Source organism: Oryx dammah, unplaced genomic scaffold (assembly GCF_014754425.2).
Source record: "Oryx dammah isolate SB20612 unplaced genomic scaffold, SCBI_Odam_1.1 HiC_scaffold_29, whole genome shotgun sequence".
Classification (NCBI taxonomy): Eukaryota; Metazoa; Chordata; class Mammalia; order Artiodactyla; family Bovidae; genus Oryx; species Oryx dammah.
Window position 1 is genome coordinate 69,639,473 of NW_024070213.1, and position 21,300 is coordinate 69,660,772.

The window sequence follows — 21,300 nt, forward strand, 5'->3', positions numbered from 1 at the left end:
CTGCGAGCGCGGAGCGGGGGGGAAGAGGAGGAGGAATTCTTTCCCCGCCTAACATTTCAAGGGACACAATTCACTCCAAGTCTCTTCCCTTTCCAAGCCGCTTCCGAAGTGCTCCCGGTGACCGCAACTTCTGAGCCCAAACTGAGAGGGGAGCCTCCCAACTTCAATTCCTCTTTTCCTTCTCCTTCGCTTTCCTCCTCCTCTCACTACCTCCACCTCCACCGCCACCTCCACCTCCGGCACCCACCCACCGCTGCCGCCGCCACCAGCAGCGCCTCCTTCTCTCCTCCTCCTCCTCCCCTCTTCTCTCTTTTTGGCAGCCGCTGGACGTCCGGTGTTGATGGTGGCAGCGGCGGCAGCCTAAGCAGCAGCAGCCCTCGCCGCACGCCAGCTCTCGCCCACCCCGCCTCATTCTCCAGCCCTACCTCGCAATCTCTCGAAAGGTGCCGGGCTGATTCAGGGCGGCAGAGGCGAAGCGGCTGCAGCGGCGGTAGGAGCGGCGGCGGCAGCGGTAGCGGCGGCGGGAGGCAGGATGAGCGCACGCGGTGAAGGCGCCGGGCAGCCGTCCACTTCAGCCCAGGGACAACCTGCCGCCCCGGCGCCTCAGAAGAGAGGACGCGGCCGACCCAGGAAGCAGCAGCAAGTCAGTACGCGGGCGGGGTGGGGGCAGTAGCCCACCTCCGCTACCTCCGCGAGGGCCCGCGACGCGCGGCCACCCTAGCGCGGGAGTCCAGGCGCCGCGGCCGCCGCACGCCGCCGCGGGGGCGGGCTGCGGAGTCCGCGGCGCGAGTGCGCGGCTGAACCCCGCTCCCCTCCGGGCCGGGAGGTGGGAGCCGCGGCGGGCGGCCGGGTGCGAGCAGGAGGTGGGGTCGGGCGAAGCGTCCTCGGACTTTCGCTATTGTGCCCGGCCAGAGTGGCGCGGTGTCTCCTGGCGACGGGAAACGGCCGGGTCCGACAAACCGGGACTTGCCAAGTACTTTCCTAGTCGCTTTACAGTGGCCCGGGAGGCAGGGGTCCTCTGGCGGGTCAGGGATGGAGGGGCTGAAGTCTTGGGGGCCCGGAGGCTCTTTCTCCCGCCAACTCGGGCTGCTCGCTGGCCAGGAACTGGCGCGCCGCAGCCGCCCCCTTGGCGCCCTCCCCAAGTTCTCGGTGGCCTGAGACTCGCGCCCTCCCGACAAAGAACTCGTGGGCCCGCCCGGTTCTGTTAAGGCTCTTTAAATGCGGCGCGGCGTCCGATCTGCGGCCGCCGCTGCTGAGGTGTCCCAGGAAAGGGGCTGCAGGAGACCCTGCGTCCCCACGGGACAGGATTAACTAGTTTGGCCAAGGGCGCAGTGGAAAGTAGTGTCCAAGAGGGTGCACGGTAGCTAGGGTCACTTCCTCGCCAGGCGCCCAGTCCCCCTTTTGCCTCCGGATCCCGCGCCTCAGCGCTGCAGACATTAAATGTACCCTTCCAGAACGAGTGGCTGGGGGCTGGGAAGGGACGATCGAGGGGCGCCCGGGACCCCGCCGAGTGGAGGGTTTTGTCTGCGGATGCAACCAATTAAGCGTGCAGCCGGCGCTTGCAGAGCTGCGCGCAGCGCCCAGGGCGGAGGGGTTTTGTTCGCGGCAATTTCCAAGCCTTCGCGGGTAGGGCTCGAGCGGGACTTGTCTATTGAGAACATTTAAACTCCGCTTCCGCGGGCTTTAAAACTACTACTGCGTTCTTTAGCTTTAAAGCGCTTCTTTCTGGGCAAATAGGCCGAGTAGAAAATAATCCTAGAGTCCCAAAGCTACCTAGAGCAAGGTGGGGAAACCGAACAATGTTTGCTTGCCATTGAGTTTTAGAAAAGCTGTTGTACCTTTTTGAAATCATCAAAGGAAACAAACCAATCTGGAGGCCCCAGAGTTTTCCCGCTCTGCCCGAGCGACACTTTACACCGCGTTAGGATCCTGTTTTACACCTCCCAGGAAGTCACTGCCCTTCCCCCCGCCCTTGTTTCCCACCCGCCACCCAGCTTTCTCAAACTCTGCTAATTGCCCCCCACCTCCGAAAAATAATCCAAATAAAATTGCAGCGGGGTCTGGAGGTGATTGAAGGTTTTACCTTTGAGTTAAGGCAGAGTTCACAAAGAAAGAAAAATGTGTCTCCAATGTTTCTCCGGATGTGCCCACTGGCGCTAGTGGTCCCACAGAAGCTTGCAGGAAACCTTTCCCAGATTGTCTAAATAGGATGCGAATTTTCATTGAAGACTTTAATGCATTTTAAGCTAATTAGTCTCATTTAATCACCGAATCTGAATGAAATGTTAATTGATGATTCACTGGATGAATATTTAGGATCTGGAATATTAATCATCGCATTCTCTTAACCACTTGAGTATTTACTACTTGGCATAGAAGCCATTTAAAGTTTTGCTAAACCTATTGATACTTTCAATTTCTCCATCCCAGTCACTTGCATTCCTTCTCACTACCACCCGCCCCCCCCCACCCCTTTTAGTTTCCTTCAGTTCATCCCCATAAGGGTTTTCCCAAAAGAAAGTTTTGGAAAAAATGCTTATTTTTATCAAAAGATATTTAAATGTAGACTGGAGACCATGCCTGCATCTCCAAAAGGAAGTGAAGAATTGAAGCAATTATCTAGATAATTCAAGCAAAGTCTTCCACAACGGAGTTACCCTAATTAATCGGAAATTTTAGGAGGAATGGAGTTATTTTAAGTTGAAAAAGTTGGATAATTGCTCCAATATTTTACTCAATGTGTTGATTGAGTCATAATTGACTTACGATGCAGATATACAGAATGATCAAAAGCCACCTTTTCAATATGGGAGATTGTTGAAATATTTATGATGTTAGCTTCATATTTCTGTTGTTTAAAATGGTAGTACAGTGGAGAGTAGTATTTGTGTAAAATGCTTATTATTTCTCTCAGTCGCCAAATACACAACCTTGCATATTTTGCACTTTAAGGATATATAACTTTCTTTCTGGAACATGCAACCTTGTCAGCCTTTGTTACCTTTCTCTGGTTGAAATAGAATCTAGTTTTCATATGCAAAATAGTATTTCCTCTTTTAATCCCTGGATTAAAAATCTAGTTATTTCCCCTTTCTGTAAACTCTGTACCAGCATCATCCATTTGTGCTTGAACTGAATGTGTTCCAACGGTTCTGTTGAGCAGCACAGGCAGAAAATATATCTATAGAGTCAGGGTCAATTTCTTTCAGACATTCTTGCCACAACAGAATTTTTTTTTCCCTCGAAACTAGGAGCCAACCGGTGAGCCCTCTCCTAAGAGACCAAGGGGAAGACCCAAAGGCAGCAAAAACAAGAGTCCCTCCAAAGCAGCTCAAAAGGTGAGAGATTTCTTAAGTCCTCCCAACTTTCTCAACACCCACAGGAACCTCCTTGTAATTTTCCCATTCTAGATCCACACCTAAGGATTTCTCCCAAGTGGGTAACCCAAGACTCATCTCCTTCATTTACTGTTGGTGAGATTTCCGAGCATATACTTAGCATAAAAAGTTCATGAAGCTGCTTGGGGTTGTTTTTAAACAATCACCAAATAATAAGAAACTTAAAGCAGAGATGGGGGTGGGAGGGAGGTAAGAGGGTAGAGAATAAACAAATAAGATTTGTACCAAAAAAAAAGATTTGCACCAGTTGTGAAATAGTTAAAAAAAAAAAAGTATAGATTTTGTTTGGCAAAATTATTTTCCTTAAAAAATAATAAAGATTAATTTACTTTGTGCTTATTTACATGATTACTGAAAAACCAAATCCCACTCTTCAAGTTAAGGACTTTGCCAAATAGGTGATAATTAGAAGTAAATTCAATTATAGGATTCTGGGGGGAAAATTCACAAATTTTACAGCTTTAAATGTGCTGATAAAGTATTTTGCTTGTTTGCCATCAACCTGCAATATAACACATCATCGTCTCTCAAAAGCCTTTCCATCTCAGGTGATACAGAAATGTTCTGAATAGGACAATGAGAAATTTTTAAAACAAATGTTTGACTCATTTATTGTACATTTTGGGGCAGAATAGAACCCAACCAAGTGTAACTTCCAGTGTTTTTCTTTATAAATTTTAAATTGCAGTTTAAAAACTTCATGTTTGATGGTATTTGAACTCACAAAGAAGAAATATCTCAGGATCAGTGCATACACAGAGAAGTGAAGGTGAAGACAAAAATCACAATTTTTAAGATTTACAAATAAATCAGAAAAACGTTTCTGTATTTTATTTGTAGGTTTGTATACTTGTTAAAAACAAAGGTTCAAAATTCAGAAGTCAATTTTGATGTATCTTTACAGTAGATTTGAGTATACTATGTACAGTGTTTGTTAAGAATAACTATATGCTCATCTTTGGGGTATTAATGTTTTGTGTGGTTTTCTCTATGACTGTGAGCACTAACCATATTATATTTGATAGGTTTCAGTGTTGTAAACTACCATAGCAACCAGGGATACATATAAAGTTATTTAGGGAGCAACTGTGAGTTTTTGTCTGTTTTAAGTTTTGAACAGAGCTGAAAGAGCAGATTTCTAATATACTTAAATATAATTGCTTCTCAGAGTGAAGATTTAATCATGCTTATATTTAATCAATACACTTTAAAGTAGTTCTAAATTATCTTGTCATTTAAAAATGACAATATGTAATCTGGTATTACTAACATGAATACTTTGGTTTTTTTTTTACCTGCTTTATTAAATTAAATAAAAAGGGCTAATTTACCAAAGAAGTTTTTTTGTTGTTGTTGCGGAAGTTAATTTTATCTTAATTTGACTCTAATGGAATGGGAAAGGAATATCTTGGTAGCTAGCTGACAGACATTTAAACTATGATGTAATTGCCCTGAAAAATGCATCATTATAACATTTGCCAGAAATAAAAATCTGTAAATCTCATCATAAATAAATTATTTAAAATTTAATACAAAAGAGGGAAAATTATCTCTCAGATTTTACTGTATTACATTTTCTGAATGAGTAAAGATATGCTTCTATCACCTTTTCTTCATTTTGAAAAGTTTGCCACTGACTAACAAAATCTTATATTGACAAAAGGAAAGCTGAGACTTGTGCCTAATTTACCACTTAAAGCAAAATAACAGAAAGTTGGTCTCTTCCCAAGTAAGGTGTAACTTATTTTTAGTTACTTTGGTGATAGGTATTTATAAATGACCCTTAGGCTACTCATCGTTCTGATAATTCATGTGTATGCATATAACATTACAACTTCCAAACCAGAAGTAGGCTTTCTTTTTCCCAAGGAAAGTTTTCTCTGAAATCTTTCATTCTTCCAGACAAAAGTATTTCACACACTTCTGTTATAAAAGTTCCCTTTCTAATAAAACTGGATAAATATTTTTGCTCAGAACATGACTGTTATAGTTCTTCAGTTTTATAAATTACGCTTCATTTGGAAAAGATAATACTTCACAAAATAATGAATGACATTGATGAATTATTCATGGCATGAGTAAACTTAAGGTATTTTCAGTTTCAGATCAGTATTTATTGAGTTTGCTTTTACCTTATATAAACATGATTATCAAACATATTTTTTGTCAAACATATATTATATTCTAACAAAACATATTTTGTTAGGACTTTGAAAAGCAATTTTTTTGGGAAAAAGTTACATTGTTCGTATCATGTAAGATAAACATACCCTGCTAGACTGACCAGGGTAGGGATGAGAAGTCTTCTGTGATTAATAAATTGGGAATTCTCCTACAAACCAAAGCTCATCATAATGGAAAATATATAACAGAAACTGGTAAGTATATAAGAGAACAGAGCTCTAAAATTAGAGAAGATGCAATGTACACTGGGATCCTGATGATGCTGTATGTTTAAATTTTCTTGCTGCTCGAAATTTCTTTACTTACACAGTTTGTATTTGGACTCAGTAACTGGCCTTGGGGCATTTGAAAACAAAACTGCTTGTTGGAAAATTAGCAATGTGAAACTTGACAATGCATGTGGAAAGTTGCAAGACCAAGTGGAGGACTACTAAATTAGCTATCACTTTAATTTCAGGCCACATTCAATATAAAATTGATTTGTGTAATACAAAAAAACAAACATTTATGAAAACACAATTTGTTATGCTTGGAACTTTTGGAAGAGAATGTAACTATTCTTGACTTTGCTTCTAGTCCATTATGACAAGTTCTCATGGATAACCATTATGTAGAAATTCTAGTTATTCCCAAGAGCACCAGTCTGAGTGCTCAAAATTCATCCCTGAACCAGAGTCATATTGTTATCTTAATAAAAGATCAGAAGTTAATGTTTTCCTGAATAAATAATTTATTCATGTTGAGTATGCATGTGTGTGTGTCTTGACCCTTTTATTTATGTGTTAGTTTGAGATATACCTGTGACCAGCTGCCTCTTAATTTCCTTTTTGTTTTATTTTGTTTTCCTCTCCTGTTTGTGCTGGATGAAAATACTTTGTATTTTCATATTTCTCATGTTTGGAAAGTAGAAAGATATAATCTCCTTTAGTTTAGGGTTTTTGTTGTGGCTTTTTAATCATAAAAGAACACTGGAGGGATTTCTCAGAAGTCAAAGTCATCTGTAAGTCTTAAGCCAATTGTCTTTCAGGTACTTTTAGAAAAAAAAAAATTCTGAGATTGAATTAAATTTAATTGAAAGAACTGCACATAAAATAGATCTCAGGTGTGAGATAGCCTTCCTTCATATCATAGACATTCCTGAACTTCCTTTGGACTTTAGGTATAGTAAAGAGAAAAAGCACAAAATGAAAATAGGGTTTAGGTAAAGTGTACTTCAAATAATGTATTCAGACAAACACTTGATTTATATTTTCCATTTGCCTATACAAAGAAAACCTGATATGAATTGGATACTGTAAAGAAATAAAGAAATTGTTCCTTTTCTAATCATGTTCCTTCCTCGAAAAGTGGTTGACTTTTAACAAATGATTAATAACACTATGCACAGATATTTTAGGAGGAGAGAATGGGGTTTCCTCATCATTTCAGACAAATGTTCAAGCATAGATGCTGAGTGAGGGCATGATTTTTTTGCAGGATATAGTAGGTCCAACTGAAGACAGGACCCAAAAGCATCATTATAGGTAAGTCAGGGAAAGATTGAATTGGAAGTTGTGGTACAATTCCAGCTTATAGCTTCTATGTTACTAATATGACTTAGTTTGAATTCCTCTGTTTTTATAGGCAAGCAATTTCCACTGGTACTCAGGGCTCAAGGATACAGATGAGTCCAGTCAGGTGGAGTTACGTAAAGCCCAGTTGTTGTCTCCAGTATCTTGGTATTTTAGGCTATTCTACCTAAACAGTTGCCTCCTTTTTTTCACTTCACTTTGCCAGAGAGGACGGAGCCTTAATGTGTCAGTAACTTCTCTTTCCCAGTGCCTTTGAGTCATCGTAGATTATGATCCCAACATGGAAGATTCAAAGCATTTGAGTTATTTTCTGAAGTCCCTGTACTTTAGGGGACCCAGAAACCTCTTTCTTTGGCAGTTATCATTCTGAACTTTTTCATCGAAAGCCTCTCATTACTTTGACTGACCTCCAGCTCTGGCTCATTTTTATCTCAAGGTCTCAACAGATCATTTTGCTCAAGAGAACACTCCAGATTGGTGTTCTGTTTCCTTTTCTGTTCTTTTTAAAGACTAGATGGGTGCTGAAGAGCATTTTATGTTAGTTAAATCATTCAGACCTATCTTATCTTGTTACCTGACTTTTTGCAGTTTCCAGAACTCACTTGGGAACCATATAGTTTGGCACAAGGGTGGAACAATGAATTTTACTATCCTTAATTCTGAAATTGTCAGCTCTTGAGTTTTTGTTCTGCCAACCAGGAGAAAAAGGTAAATGGAGAACGGATTCCATTTTAGGCTGCTGCTTTATTATTCTATATTGCTTTAATCTACTGAACATTGCTGAATGGCATCTTCTAATTGATTCAGCAAGGAGCAGTCACAGCCATTTTTTTTTCTCCAGGATAATGTAAGGAACAGTTTGCTTAGAAGGTCACCCATGTAAACTCTCATATCATTGCTATTGATTTCTCTGATTACAAAAGAGGAAGAAAGAACCGTTTAAAGAGGAGAATCCTAAACTTTGAAAATAGCTTTTCCTGTCATTTTGGCCTTGGCTTTAATTTGGTTTTTGTATAAGTGAAGACAGGCATGTGTAAATAATGACATGAGAGTTGACAACAAGGACTTCCTTGGGGAAAATGAGCATGAACTACAATGGATGATAGAATTCACTTTTATTTCCTCTTCGAAAATATGTACTGATGGAAAGATTGTAACTTTTTTTAAAGACTGAAATGGTGGCACGTACACGTACAGTTTGGAAACTCATCGAACTAGATTAGCATAAAGGTTAAGTGAGAATTACTTATCATTTAGTGTGACAGTCCAGTGGATTTTGATTACCACAGCACATTGATTTACACTATATTTTTGAAAGAACTACTAAAAGAAAGAAATGTGACTTTCTGTATTTTTTCAGGTGGCTCCATTTGCTCTTAAGTCTGTCGGTCTTGGTCATATATACATATATTTGTAAAAATACATGAAAACAAAGCAGGGTACCACTAAGCTGATAGTTTCTCTAGCTCTTTTGTGTGTTTGTATATAGACTGATTTAGAGTAGGGGCATTCTGACTTCCATGCATTATCACAGTATGCTGTGAGCATTTAGAATAACAAAAAGATTAATAGCGATCTAAATTTGACCCAGAATTCAGAAGAGATATTGCGCTTGGTTCCCAGTCTCAGCTTTTGCCTATGTCTTTATAGGAAACTCAGAAATATTTTAGTCTTAACTACTCATTTGATTTCCACCCTGGAAGTTTTTTTGTTTGTTTTGTTTTGTTTTTAATAATTTCTCCCAGGGATCAAACCTGGGTCCTCCTGCATTGCAAACAGATTCTTTACCATCTGAGCCAACAGGAAAGCCCCCCCATGGCTACTTACAGACCTTTCATTGCGTTAAAATCAGATGAGGTCTCAATTCCACCACTTAAACACGTGGATAGATTGCTTAATCGCCCAGTTGGGGGGTTAGTAATAGCTGCCTTACGTAAGACAATGCTCAGAAAATCACTCATTACTTTGGAAACTTACAGAATTGGGAGGGTGGTTTTTTGTTGTTGTTTTCTACTTTTTGGCCTTTCGTTTGGGTGTGTGAGATCTTGATATTAGTTCCTCACCAAAAATTGAACCTGTACCCCCTGCAGTTGGAGCGCAGAGTCTTAAAACTGGACCCCCAGGGAAGTCCCAGGGAGTTCTGTTTTTCTTTTTAAGTAACATTTTAAAATACGGAGGGAATTAAGAAATTACATTGGTTTACCCACTCTAGTATTCTTGCCTAGAGAATCCCATGGATAGAGGAGCCTGGCAGCTACAGTCCACAGGGTCGCAGGGTTGGACACGACTGAGCAACTAACGCTTTTCTACCTAGTGCTTTAACTTTTGTCAGCCTTACCTTACATGTATAGCTCTGTTAATCTTCTGATGTAGGCTTTGTGGTCTTCATTCCACAAATGAGAAAACTGATTCAGAGACGTAGACTGTGAAGTGTCTAAAGTTAAGCTGTTGTAAATGGGAGCATCTGGGTTTGAGTTCATCCAATTCTAAAACTTATGATTGTTCCATATTATGTACTGTCAAATACCTTGTAAAATATTTGCTACAAGGTAGATTATGTTTTCTCCAGTAACCAGAAACATAGGTTGGAAGTTAGGTTTTGAGAAACCTTTGCTGGGCAGTTCTATATAAGCTTATAAAGGCATTGGAAGTATGGGCCCTGTGCAACCTACTCTCACAAATTTCTGGCCCCCAAGTAAACCAGAAGGCTGTGCCTTTGAAAATCATGGCACATCCAGAAGTTTTTTTCTTTGTTAAATGAAGAGGCTGGATGAAATGTCTTCTAAAGCCCTACCAAGCTGTAGAATTCTGATGGCAAGAGGGAAATAAGACACACAGGTGATATAAATACCAGAGTGACTTTCCGTCCTTCCTTCATGCAAAATATGTAGTGAGTACATCTTATGCACCAGACACTAATGCTAAACACCCTTTCCAAGTTCAAGAGTTCTATTTGCTAGATGAGTTTCCTTTCTTAATTAATTTTTTAGTGCTAATACATTTAAGAGCCTGGAGTACCAGAACTTCTTAGGGGCAGAAATAATTACATTTCCTACTTAACATTCTTCCCAACCCTCATGAATCTACAGTTCTGAATCTGAACTTCTTTGAAAAGGGAAAAACATGAATGAAGACAAGTCAAGAGGGAATAACGTTTCTAAAATATGACAGTTGCAAATATTAATGTAACGGTGCTGATAATAGTCTGAAATTCAGTTCTTACAAATGCAGAATTCCCACCCTCTCTCCCTACTCACCCACCCTGAGATAAGCAGTTAAGTATTTAGAGTAAGTTATTGTCTGAATTATGCACGGGTTCCTAGTGTGGAACCAAATTCCAGTCTGGCAAAGGAAAACCAAATATATACTTCCACAGTATTGCATATGTTGTTATATTAAAAACAAAACAGGCCTCCAAAATGTTTTGTTTGTTTTCTATTGAAAAATAATATCCTGAAGAGCATTAAACACAGGAAAAAAAAGTTAAAGCCAGTGTTTTCCAATATGTAAAATTCCTGGATCTATGCTGGTTTACAAATGAAAATCCTAACTGGTTTTACAGGCTTTGTGAAGTTTGATCAGAATGATTAAATAATGTGGGTTTTAAGGAACAATGAAAACCTCCCAGATCGCCGCCACACAGCACAGCTAATGTGCTTCTTGTAGATGTCGTCTCAGAAGAGGGTTTCAGCTTACATGTAATACTGGCCCCAAGACCAAGGAGCAAGTTCACTTTTAACAAGTCCAAGTGATAATCAGGATACTTTGCCCTTCAGTTAATGGTGCAAATTTTATTTTTGAAGAGACTTTTTGTAAATGGGAAGCTCAGCTTAAAGTCTTCTCCTTTGCTGGGCTTTCTCGCTCTATGAGAGATTTGCTTTCTCTAACTCTGAAATGTAGTGAAACAACCCTCTTTTAGAAAACAACCCTCTTCAACAGATTTTAGATACACCCGGATCACATCATGGATCTGGAAGCATAACCACCCTACAGAAAAGCCTAGCACAGAAGCGCCATTAGCCTTTAAGATCTCAAGCAAACTCCTGCTCTCAACCGCACCTACCATTCCCAGGCCCATTAAAAAGGATTTCTATCTTCCATGTTTGTATAATTTACTACTGAGTAAACCGCAATCTTACAGTCACTCCTAAAGATTAAATCAGACACTGCTTCTGTATTAGGGAATTTTGTACTCCTATAACTCACAGTGTACCAACCAGAGGGTTTCTTAAAAGCTTCATTCTTGAGGTGACAGATGGGTGTAATGGAATATTTGCATTGATTGAACCTTCTATGAGATTGGACTAACCTGAAGGGAAACTTTCCCTTTAAGAGTTCGATCACATTAGAAGTGAAAGAACATTTATTGAACACCTCCTTTATGGCTGCCACATCACTTCTCACTGGAGGCATTATCTCCATTTCACACCTGAACCCAAATTAAGGTTTTCAGGGACGGACCTGCCCAAAGTCATAAAGCCAACATCGCAGAGCAGAGATTTGAGCCTTAGCTTTCCAGAGCAGAGTCTGTGTTCCTCCCTCTCTCTCGGAGACAACACTCAGAAAGAATGTGTGATTTGCTGGGCACCTCTAGTTTTCACTTAACCCATGCCCTTCTGACTGATGGATGGTAAGACAAGGCTACCAATCCCTGAGAAGAAATGATTGCTTTGTGGAACCATTCAAAGTAGTAACCCCTACTACTATGATTCAGAGTGCCCAAATCTGATGCTTAGCTGGAGCTGAATCACTGATAATTTCAGTTAACTAAGACGTCTTTTTATAGTAGCAAATATATGAATGCTAAAGGAAGGTAGCATTGTTAGGAGAATAAGAGTCTGGGTTTCAGAGTCCAGCAGAACTGGGTTCAAATCTGCTTTGTGTGCAGACTGAGTTATTCACCTTGTCTATTTAAGACTTAATTGCTCTTTGCAAAATAAGAGAAATAACAATAGCTGCCTATACGGCTGTTGTAAAGATTAAAGTAACACATGCGAATGACTTGGCCCAGTGCCTAGGGTACTTTAAATACTTGATAAATATGCACTAGCATTATAATCAGACAAAGTTTCGGTTAATTCACGGAACCTGTTAGATTAATGCCAGGTCAAGACGATTTGGTGAAAAATTTTGTGATGTAAAAGTCTTACTTTGCCTATGTACCTGTGTATCTTTGTATCTATCAATTACCTCCATCTGTTTTTACCAGGCAGATTGAAGAGAGAAAGAGTCATCTGACAGTGTAGACAGATACTATACAATAGGAAATTGTAGCATCATTGTACCAAATATACTGTCTGCTAACGCAAGTAACAGAAGTAAAATGTAAAACAAGTTATCCTGGCTCAGGTTACCTGTGTTTTTGTGTTTATAGAGCCTTGAGAAGATTCTCATACACACAAGAGCATGTACTAAGTTTTTTTACTCTAGAAATGAAAATTATAAATATTTTTATAGGAGTATATGATGGGTGTGTGTTGTTGAATTTCAGGATTACAGTAGGGGTGATAAACAGAGAAATTACTTTATGGTATTAAAATCTTACTCAAAAGGGAAGAAATAGCTGTGATACCAGAAAAATCTGTGAAGCAAAGCAATGAAACAAACTCTCAAGGGAGTTAGAAATATATTCATGTCAGGTCTATGCTGAGTATGAAATTGTTAATAATATACATTTTTAATTAATTATTATTTTTAGCATCCCTAGTTTCTATATCAGAGATAAATACTGATGATTTCTGCCAGCTTATTTTGCTTTCTCGGCTTTTGGTGAACTGATAGGTGATTGTTTGAGGCAAAGAATAGGAAATGAACTATGTAGAGGTGTGCTAATACTTGTTTCTTTGATTTGGAAGCCTATATATTTTCCCTCACATTTAGATTTGCTTTTGATTAACGATGTACTTTGTAATGTAGAAGTACTTTGTAAATTGTACAGTAATATATAGTGCTAATTTTCATAATTTTAGTTTTGCTATGGAAAGAAAATCATTTAAGAAACATTTTTTTTAATCTTACTTTACATAATTATGGATATATGGGAATTCCTGTTTTTATTACAGTCAGAAATAAGGATAAAATGGCTTTTTTTTTTTTTGGCTGCACCATGAGATTTATGGTATCTGTACCTTGTTCAATCCTTGTTCTCTTGACCTCTTGTTCTGTCTTACCAGGGATTGAACCCAGGCCCAGGCACTGAAAGCCTGGAGTCCCAACCACTAGACCACCAGGGAACTACTGCAAAATGGCTTTTTAAAAGCATTTTCATGCATTTCAGAGATCATTCCAGGAGAGTCTATTAGGGTGAGGGTTGCCTAGATCTCTCTTTGCATCATGGAATGAAAAATGAAGAAGATGAGCCTTCAAGAAGACCGAGATTGTTAACGCAATGTCAATACCTCATCTGCAAACCAGCACATTCTTACTTGGAATGGGTCCTTGGTGCAGCACTTACAAGAAATGTCAGGTAGGAAACGATATGACTTCCTTTTTCATTTTGCAGAAAGCAGAAGCCACTGGAGAAAAACGGCCAAGAGGCAGACCTAGGAAATGGGTGAGTAATAAGATAAAATTTGTGTTCTTTTTTTGTAATGAAAAATTTCTGGGTTCTTTTTGTTGTTGTTGTTAGTTTATTTCTTTTCAATTGGAGAATAATTGCTTTATAATATTGTGTTGATTTCTACCATAACATGAATCAACCTTATCTATATATATGTTCCCTCCCTCCCACCTCCCACCCTATCCCACCCCTCTAGGTTATCACAGAGCACCAGATTTGAGCTCCCTGCATTGTATAGTAAATTTCATTTTATCAGTTACATTAATTTCTAACTTCTGGTTTGATGAATCTTTGAAAGGGTTAAGGCAAATTACCACCATTCCTTACCCTCAGGCTCCAGGAGTTTACTCAAAACACTTTTCTTTCCTGGGAGTGTCTCCTTTTTCTACCTCTTATCAACATGAAAAGAGTCTCTACTCTTCCTTCAAATGCGGTAACAATGAGATGACTTGTTCCCTGGGTTGAGTAACTAAGGTTAAAGGGTATTATGAAATGTTGGAAGTTGATTACAAATGGTGATAAAATTCAGATGAAATGTGTGTCTGAGATAACTTTTTACCTCCTTCTTTCCATTTCTTATTGTTACTATTTCCTGGATGACTTGGCTTTGGACATATCTCATTTTCTAGGTGGTTTGTGTTTTCCTTTTCACATTGCCTTTCTTGGGAAACCAGGTTTTAATCTCCAGTTTTTCTTGCTTCCCTTAGTGGTCATTTTTACATACTGACAGTGGCTTCCATGCAAGCTTACTTGACTGCATAGGCACACAGATCCTGAATCTTTTTGAGGTCGGAAATTCACTGGTGGCTGAAAGTGCATGCTCAGTCGCTAAGTTGTGTTCAGCTCTTTGCAACTCCATGGACTGTAACTCACCAGGCTCCTCTGTTCATGGGATTTTAGATAGAACCCAGGTCTCCTGCATTCTTTACTGTTGAGCTACTAGGGAAGCCCTCATTTGGAGTGATATCATCTAAATGACAATTCTCTTCCTGACCCAGTTCAGTTCAGTTCAGTCGCTCAGTCCTGTCCGACTCTTTGCGACCCCATGAATCACAGCACACCAGGCCTCCCTGTCCATCACCATCTCCCGGAGTTCACTCAGACTCATGTCCATCGAGTCCGTGATGCCATCCAGCCATCTCATCCTCGGTCGTCCCCTTCTCCTTCTGCCCCCAATCCCTCCCAGCATCAGGGTCTTTTCCAATGAGTCAACTCTTCTCATGAGGTGGCCAAAGTACTGGAGTTTCAGCTTTAGCATCATTCCTTCCAAAGAAATCCCAGGGTTGATCTCCTTCAGAATGGACTGGTTGGATCTCCTTGCAGTCCAAGGGACTCTCAAGAGTCTTCTCCGACAGCACAGCTCAAAAGCATCAATTCTTCGGCGCTCAGCCTTCTTCACAGTCCAACTCCCACATCCATACATGACCACAGGAAAAACCATAGCCTTGACTAGACGGACCTTAGTCGGCAAAGTAATGTCTCTGCTTTTGAATATACTATCTAGGTTGGTCAAAACTTTCCTTCCAAGGAGTAAGCGTCTTTTAATTTCATGGGTGCAATCACCATCTGCAGTGATTTAGCAGGCAGATTCTTTACTGGCTAAGCCACATGGGATGGCTTTGCTAATTTTACCACCTGAAGCTTGTTGTTTATACTGCTACATTACCTTGCTCTTCTGGTCTATCTTTCCCAGTGACAGAGGAGACAAGTCTCAAAATGAATAAAACCATTTCTCAAGAAAGATGAAGGCATCTTCCCTACCCAGGATCATCTATGATGGGATCTTTAGCCTTCCCTTTCTCTCTTCTGTGGTTCCGTCTTCATGCTTCATCTTTTTCCAAAGTTCCTTTGCTGCTCTGCTGGATTGCATTTTCCTATTAGTTTGCCATTCCTCTCCCATCAAGAATTCTGCATCCCTTTCTATTTATACTTTGGTATTGCCTTTCATTCAGTTTATTCATCTTCTTGTATTTTTTTCCCCTCTGCTCAACATGTATTAGGATTAGATTTCTTAGCAGAAGGAAATGGGGATGATCTTTAGATTAAAAACATCTCAGTGTTGCAGGGTAAACTTAAAGTAAGAGCATTTCATTCAAAACCTACTGGTCCAGAAATGAATTCTCTCCAAACCAACCCACCAGGCGGTGATCATCTAGACTCTGCTCGATTACTTTTCATGTTAGGAAACTCATGTCCTCTTAAGGCTGCCTCTTCTTTCCTGGAAAGCTCTGTACATTAGAAAATACTTCCATCTGACTCCCTGTAACTTCCATTCGCTGTTCCTAGGCCTCCTTCCTAGGAATATACAGAGTAATTGTTACTTTTACTTGTGATAGCTCTTCAGATAGTTGAAGGCAATTAACATATATACTCTTTGTTCTCTTTTCTGGTTTGAATATCTCTAAACCTTTTAGCTCTTCCCCATAAAGAAACATTCTTCTTATTCTCCTCTGAGGATGCTTGTTTTCTTTGTCTTTTGTAATATGTCACCCAGAACTTAGTATCATATTCCAGGTGTGGGCTCCATAACCAGTGGGTTTATTACCTCTCTTTTAGACATATGGTTCCAGTTACCTATTACTGTTTCATCAACCACCCCAAAACTTAATAATGTAGAAAGAAAAAAAAAAAAAAAACCGTCCTGGATTCTTTGTGTCAGGAATATGGATAGGGCACAACAGAAACAGAAAGGCTTGTTTCTGATTCAGGATGTCTGGGGCTTCAGCTGGGAGGATTCAAGAGACTCTGGATGTGTGTGTGTGTGTTGGGGGGTACCTTTCATGCTTGGGGCAGAATCTGGAAGTATCTTCACTCACAGGGCTGGTGCTTTTGCAGAATTGGCTTAAAGTCTGGATGCATCTGAGAGTGTCCTCTGGAGCATCCACACACAAAGCCTTTCCACCTTGCTGGTCTCAGGGTAGGTAGTCAATCTTGTAACATGCATTCTGGCCTTCCGGAGAGCATGTTCTCCCCAGTGAGGAGAAAGCTGCAAGCAAGACCTCTTTTTTCCTTTTAAGATTCTTTTTTGGATATGGACCATTTTTAGAGTCTTACTGAACTTGTAACAATATTGCTTCTATTTTTAATTTTTGGTTTTTTGGCCACAAGGCATGTGGGATCTTAGTTTCCCATCTAGGGATCGAACCCACACCCCCTGCATTGGAAGGCAAAGTCTTTACCACTGGACCACCCAGGAAGTCCCAAGCCTTTTTTGACTTAGATGTCAAGAAGTGCTATTCCGTTACACCAGTGAGCACACTATTGAGTACGCTGGTGTCGGCGTACATATCAAATATAGATCTACGATTTTATTTTTTATTTTTTCTTTCATTCAACAAGTATTCATTGACTTTCTTCCAGGGGATGCAATGGTAAGAACAACAGACTCTGTCCCTGATGGAGGAAGCTGTGATTAGTTGAAGAGTTATGCAAACAATTGTAACTTTGCCATCTGTGCTTAGTGCTGGGAAGGAGCAATAAGGGTGCTCTCGGGGAGCCTGGTGGGCTGCCATCTATGGGGTCACACAGAGTTGGACACGACTGAAGTGACTTAGCAGCAACAGCAGCAGAGCTTGTACTCATGATGTGATCGCTATCAGGGAGACCAGGAAACACTTTGCTGAGGTGATCCTTGGCTGTGGTCTTGGGGATCTGTAGTGACTAACCAGCTGAAATATACCTTAGACAAAAGAAGTAGTACTTGCAAAGGCCCTGTGGCTGGATGGAATACATTGAATAGGGGTGAAAAGCCAGTGTGACTGGGTCAGAGGGATCAAAGGGTGCAGGTGGGAGATGAGACTGTACAGGTGGATGGAAACTTTGCTCACCAAGTTAAGGAAGGGTTTAAAAAAATCATATACATTTTATTTATTTGCTTGAATGATTTTGCTCATGGAGGTGATATGACCAAATTGTGTTTCAAAAAGATGCCGTGGCTATAGCAAGGAGGATATAGGTTTGCCATTTTTCTAAGCATCAGAACTAAAACGGCATCAATGGAATATATCCGATTGAACTCATCACTAAGGAAAACCTGTATAAACTTTCTTATAGGCAACAAAACAGGAAATAGATAAGTTGTTTGAAATAATGAGATTGATGTTGCTAAAATGGAAAGCTGCTGCTGCTAAGTCTCTTCAGCTGTGTCCGACTCTGTGAGACCCCATAGACGGCAGCCCACCAGGCTCCTCCATCCATGGGACTTTCCAGGCAAGAGCACTGGAGTGGGTTGCCATTGCCTTCTCCCGAAATGAAATGCATTGTAAGCAAATACAACGAGGCTTAGCCAGCACACAGCTTCTATCTAAATAAAGCCCCAACTCAGCTTTATTTAGATATAATTGATGCTTTCAAACTGTGTTGCTGGAAAAGACTCTTGAGAATCCTGTGGACAGCAAGGAGATCAAACCAGTCAATCCTAAATGAAATCAACCCTGAATATTTATTGGAAGGACTGGTGCTAAAGCTGAAGCTCCAATACTTTGGCCATCTGATGCGAAGAGGTAACTCATTAGAAAAGACCCTGATGCTGGGAGAGATTGAAGGCAGGAGGAAAAGGGGACCACAGAGGATTATGAGATGTTTGGATGGCATCACGAACTCAATGGACATGAGTTTGAGCAGACTCCAGGAGATAAATAAAATATGGTACAGGAATAAACAAAATATATTTTATGGATAAAATGTGTACAGGACAGGGAAGCAAGCCTGGCGTGCTGCAGTTTATGGGGTAGCAAACAGTCTGACAAGACTGAGCAACTAAACAACAACAATTGACATTTGACCTTTCATAAGTTTAAGGAACACAACATGTTAATTTGACTTATCTTTTGCAAAATAATTATCCCAGTGGCATTAGTTAACACCTCCATCATCTTACATAATTACCATTTCTTTTTCTGTGGTGAGAACATCTAAGATCTTAGCAACTTTCAAGTATATAATACTGTGTTGTCATCGTTGTCGTTATTTAGTTGCTCAGTCTTATCTGACTCTTTTTCGACCTCATGGACAGCCCTCCAGGCTCCTTTGTCCATGGGGATTCTCCAGGCAAGAATACTGGAGTGGGTTGTCATTTCCTTCTCCAGGAGACCTTCCCCACCCAGGGATCAAACCAGCATCTCCTGCATTAGCAGGTGGGTTCTTTCTCATTGAGCCACCTGGGAAGCCGTAATCCTGTGAACTCCAGTCACAACGCTAGACCTCCAGAACTTATTACTGGATGTTTGCACCCTTTGACTAATATTTCCTCATTACCCCTGTGCCTTCTCCCAGCCCCTGGCAACCACTATTCTACTGCCTTTTATAAATTTAGCATTTTTGGATTCCACACAAACAATATCAGACTTTCTTCACTTAGCATTAATGTATTCAAGGTCCATCCATACAGATGGCAGGACTTCTTTCTCTCTCTGGCTGAATAATATTCCATGGTCTGTGTCTCCCACATCTCCTTCAGGCACTCATCTGTCGATGGACTCTTAAGTTCCATATCTTGCCTCTTAAGTGGCCTTCCTACCTTTTCTGCCTTTGGCTCTCCTGTGTTTTCCAGTTAACCTGCACAGGGTATACTCACATCACTGTTCTTCATGGACCTTCCCTCTGGATCCATGGCTGGCCACTAAACTGATTACAACCTTCCCTAGCTCTTTGAAGTCCCCACAGTTTACACCCACCTCCGTTTATGCCTTTATTTCCCACTACTCATTCTCACACAGCCAGTGTTTCAGCCAAGCTGGAATAAAATATGTAATAATTAAAGGACCTAAATGTTTTTATTTTCTCAATGGATTCTTGCTTATTTGAGGGAGATCTGGATTCCAGGCACCTGATATTCAGGCTGGATAAGGAGCCCATGTAAAGCGCCCACCACAAAAGCCCTTGCCTTTCTGGGAATAATTCGGCCATCCTCATTGACCCTTCCTGGTTTCTGATTTTTACTGGCTATGAGAATGGAAAATATTGTGTAGTGAATTGTTACAAGACCCTGATTTGTTCCCCAAAGAAGAGTTGTTCTACTTAGAAAAGGAAATAGAAGGAAATTGTGTATTTTTTTTTCTCGACAGCGTGTTTCCTCTTTGCTCATATATATTCTGTTGGGTAGAGTGTGCATGGCCGGTCACAGCAAGACATTCAGTTCAAGGGCATTCTTTACTGGAGAGCTTGTACTAAAGAAATAAATTATTGCATTTTCCATAGGAAATAAGCCTTGTACTTTATAATAAACTCAATTTTTTCCGACAGTGTCATTCACTGATTTCCCTGTATTAGAGCTATGTTTTTGAACCGACAGGATTTACTAGGTACAGGACGTAAAAGACAAATTGCTCCCCTTTTATTCTTCTCATTTGTTTTGTTTTAAAAGTTCTTTTGCTTTTAAAAAGGAGTCTCGTACATTTTATAGTGTCCTGTAACAGGCCTGGAAGAAGATATGTACAGTGTAACCCTCTCATCCAATGTGATTGGAATCAGTACTTGGTAGGTTACTCTAAAGCTGATGAACTGAAAGTGTGTAGCTGTAGAAGCAGAATTTGTGCCAGTCTTGCCTCTTCCGGGGATGGAGTGTTGACTAATCCAGTGACGACTAGCTAGACTTTGTTTAAGCTTACTTATTCTGTTTACTTTATCCCCCTTTGCCTTCTTTTTTCTTGTGAGTTTGAATCAGATTTCAGATCCGTTATTCTGATGAGCTGCTTTGGACTTTCACATCTTTTGGGTATGGAGGAAGTGAGACGTAAAGGAAGGAAAGAGAAGTGGGGCCTGACTTTTCTACTCGTCTCTTGAGTCAGGAGCTCAGGATTTGGATTCAGGTGGCTTGGGTTCAAATTCTGGTCCATCACTTGATTCACTGGGATTTTGAGCAAATTACATGACCTTTTAAAACACACCTTAAAGATTATTTTAAATATTTGATTAACTAATCTTCTCATTTAAAAGATTATTTAATTTTAGGTAATTATTTTAATTGTTTCAGGTATATAACATGCTGATTCACAGTTTTTAAAGATTATATTTCACTTGTAGTTATCATAAAATATTGGCTGTATTCCCTATGTTGTACTGTCTATCTTTGTAGGTTGTTTTAGTCATAGTATTTTGTACCTCTTAATCTCCTACCCTTCTCTTGCCCGTCCCCCATACCCTCTCCACACTAGGAGCCCCTATTCTCTATGTGTATTAGTCTAATTCTTTTTTGTTATGGTCGCTAGTTTTATTTTTTAGATTCCACGTGTAAGTGATATCATAGTGTTTGTCTTTTGTCTCCTTCCCTATTCCACTTAATGCAATAACCTGCAAAATTTTCTTTCTTTTTTTAAGGCTGAGTAATATTCCATCGTTTTATATGTATCACATCTTCTTAATCCATTTGTCTGTTGATGGGCACTTAGGTTGCTTCCATATCTTGACTATTGTAAATAATGCTGCTGTGAACATTGGGGTACATGTATCTTTTTGAATTAGTGTTTTCATTTATTTTTTATATTTTTGATAAATATCCAGGAGTGGGATTGCTGGGTCATGTGGTAGTTCTGTTTTCAGTTTTAAAGGTTCAGTTTCCTCCTCTTTAAAAAGATCACAAGAGTGATAC

General features: G+C 40.2%; 1 protein-coding gene across 1 annotated transcript; it reads left to right on the forward strand.

The window, feature by feature from the left end:
* The first annotated feature begins 304 nt into the window (after positions 1 to 304).
* On the forward strand, positions 305 to 13,856 carry HMGA2 (high mobility group AT-hook 2). Its single transcript, XM_040233389.1, has 3 exons — positions 305 to 643; positions 3,252 to 3,338; positions 13,656 to 13,856. Exons 1-3 carry the CDS (start codon positions 533 to 535, stop codon positions 13,779 to 13,781), a joined length of 324 nt encoding a protein of 107 aa, XP_040089323.1. The 5' UTR covers positions 305 to 532; the 3' UTR covers positions 13,782 to 13,856.
* Positions 13,857 to 21,300: the final 7,444 nt, after the last annotated feature.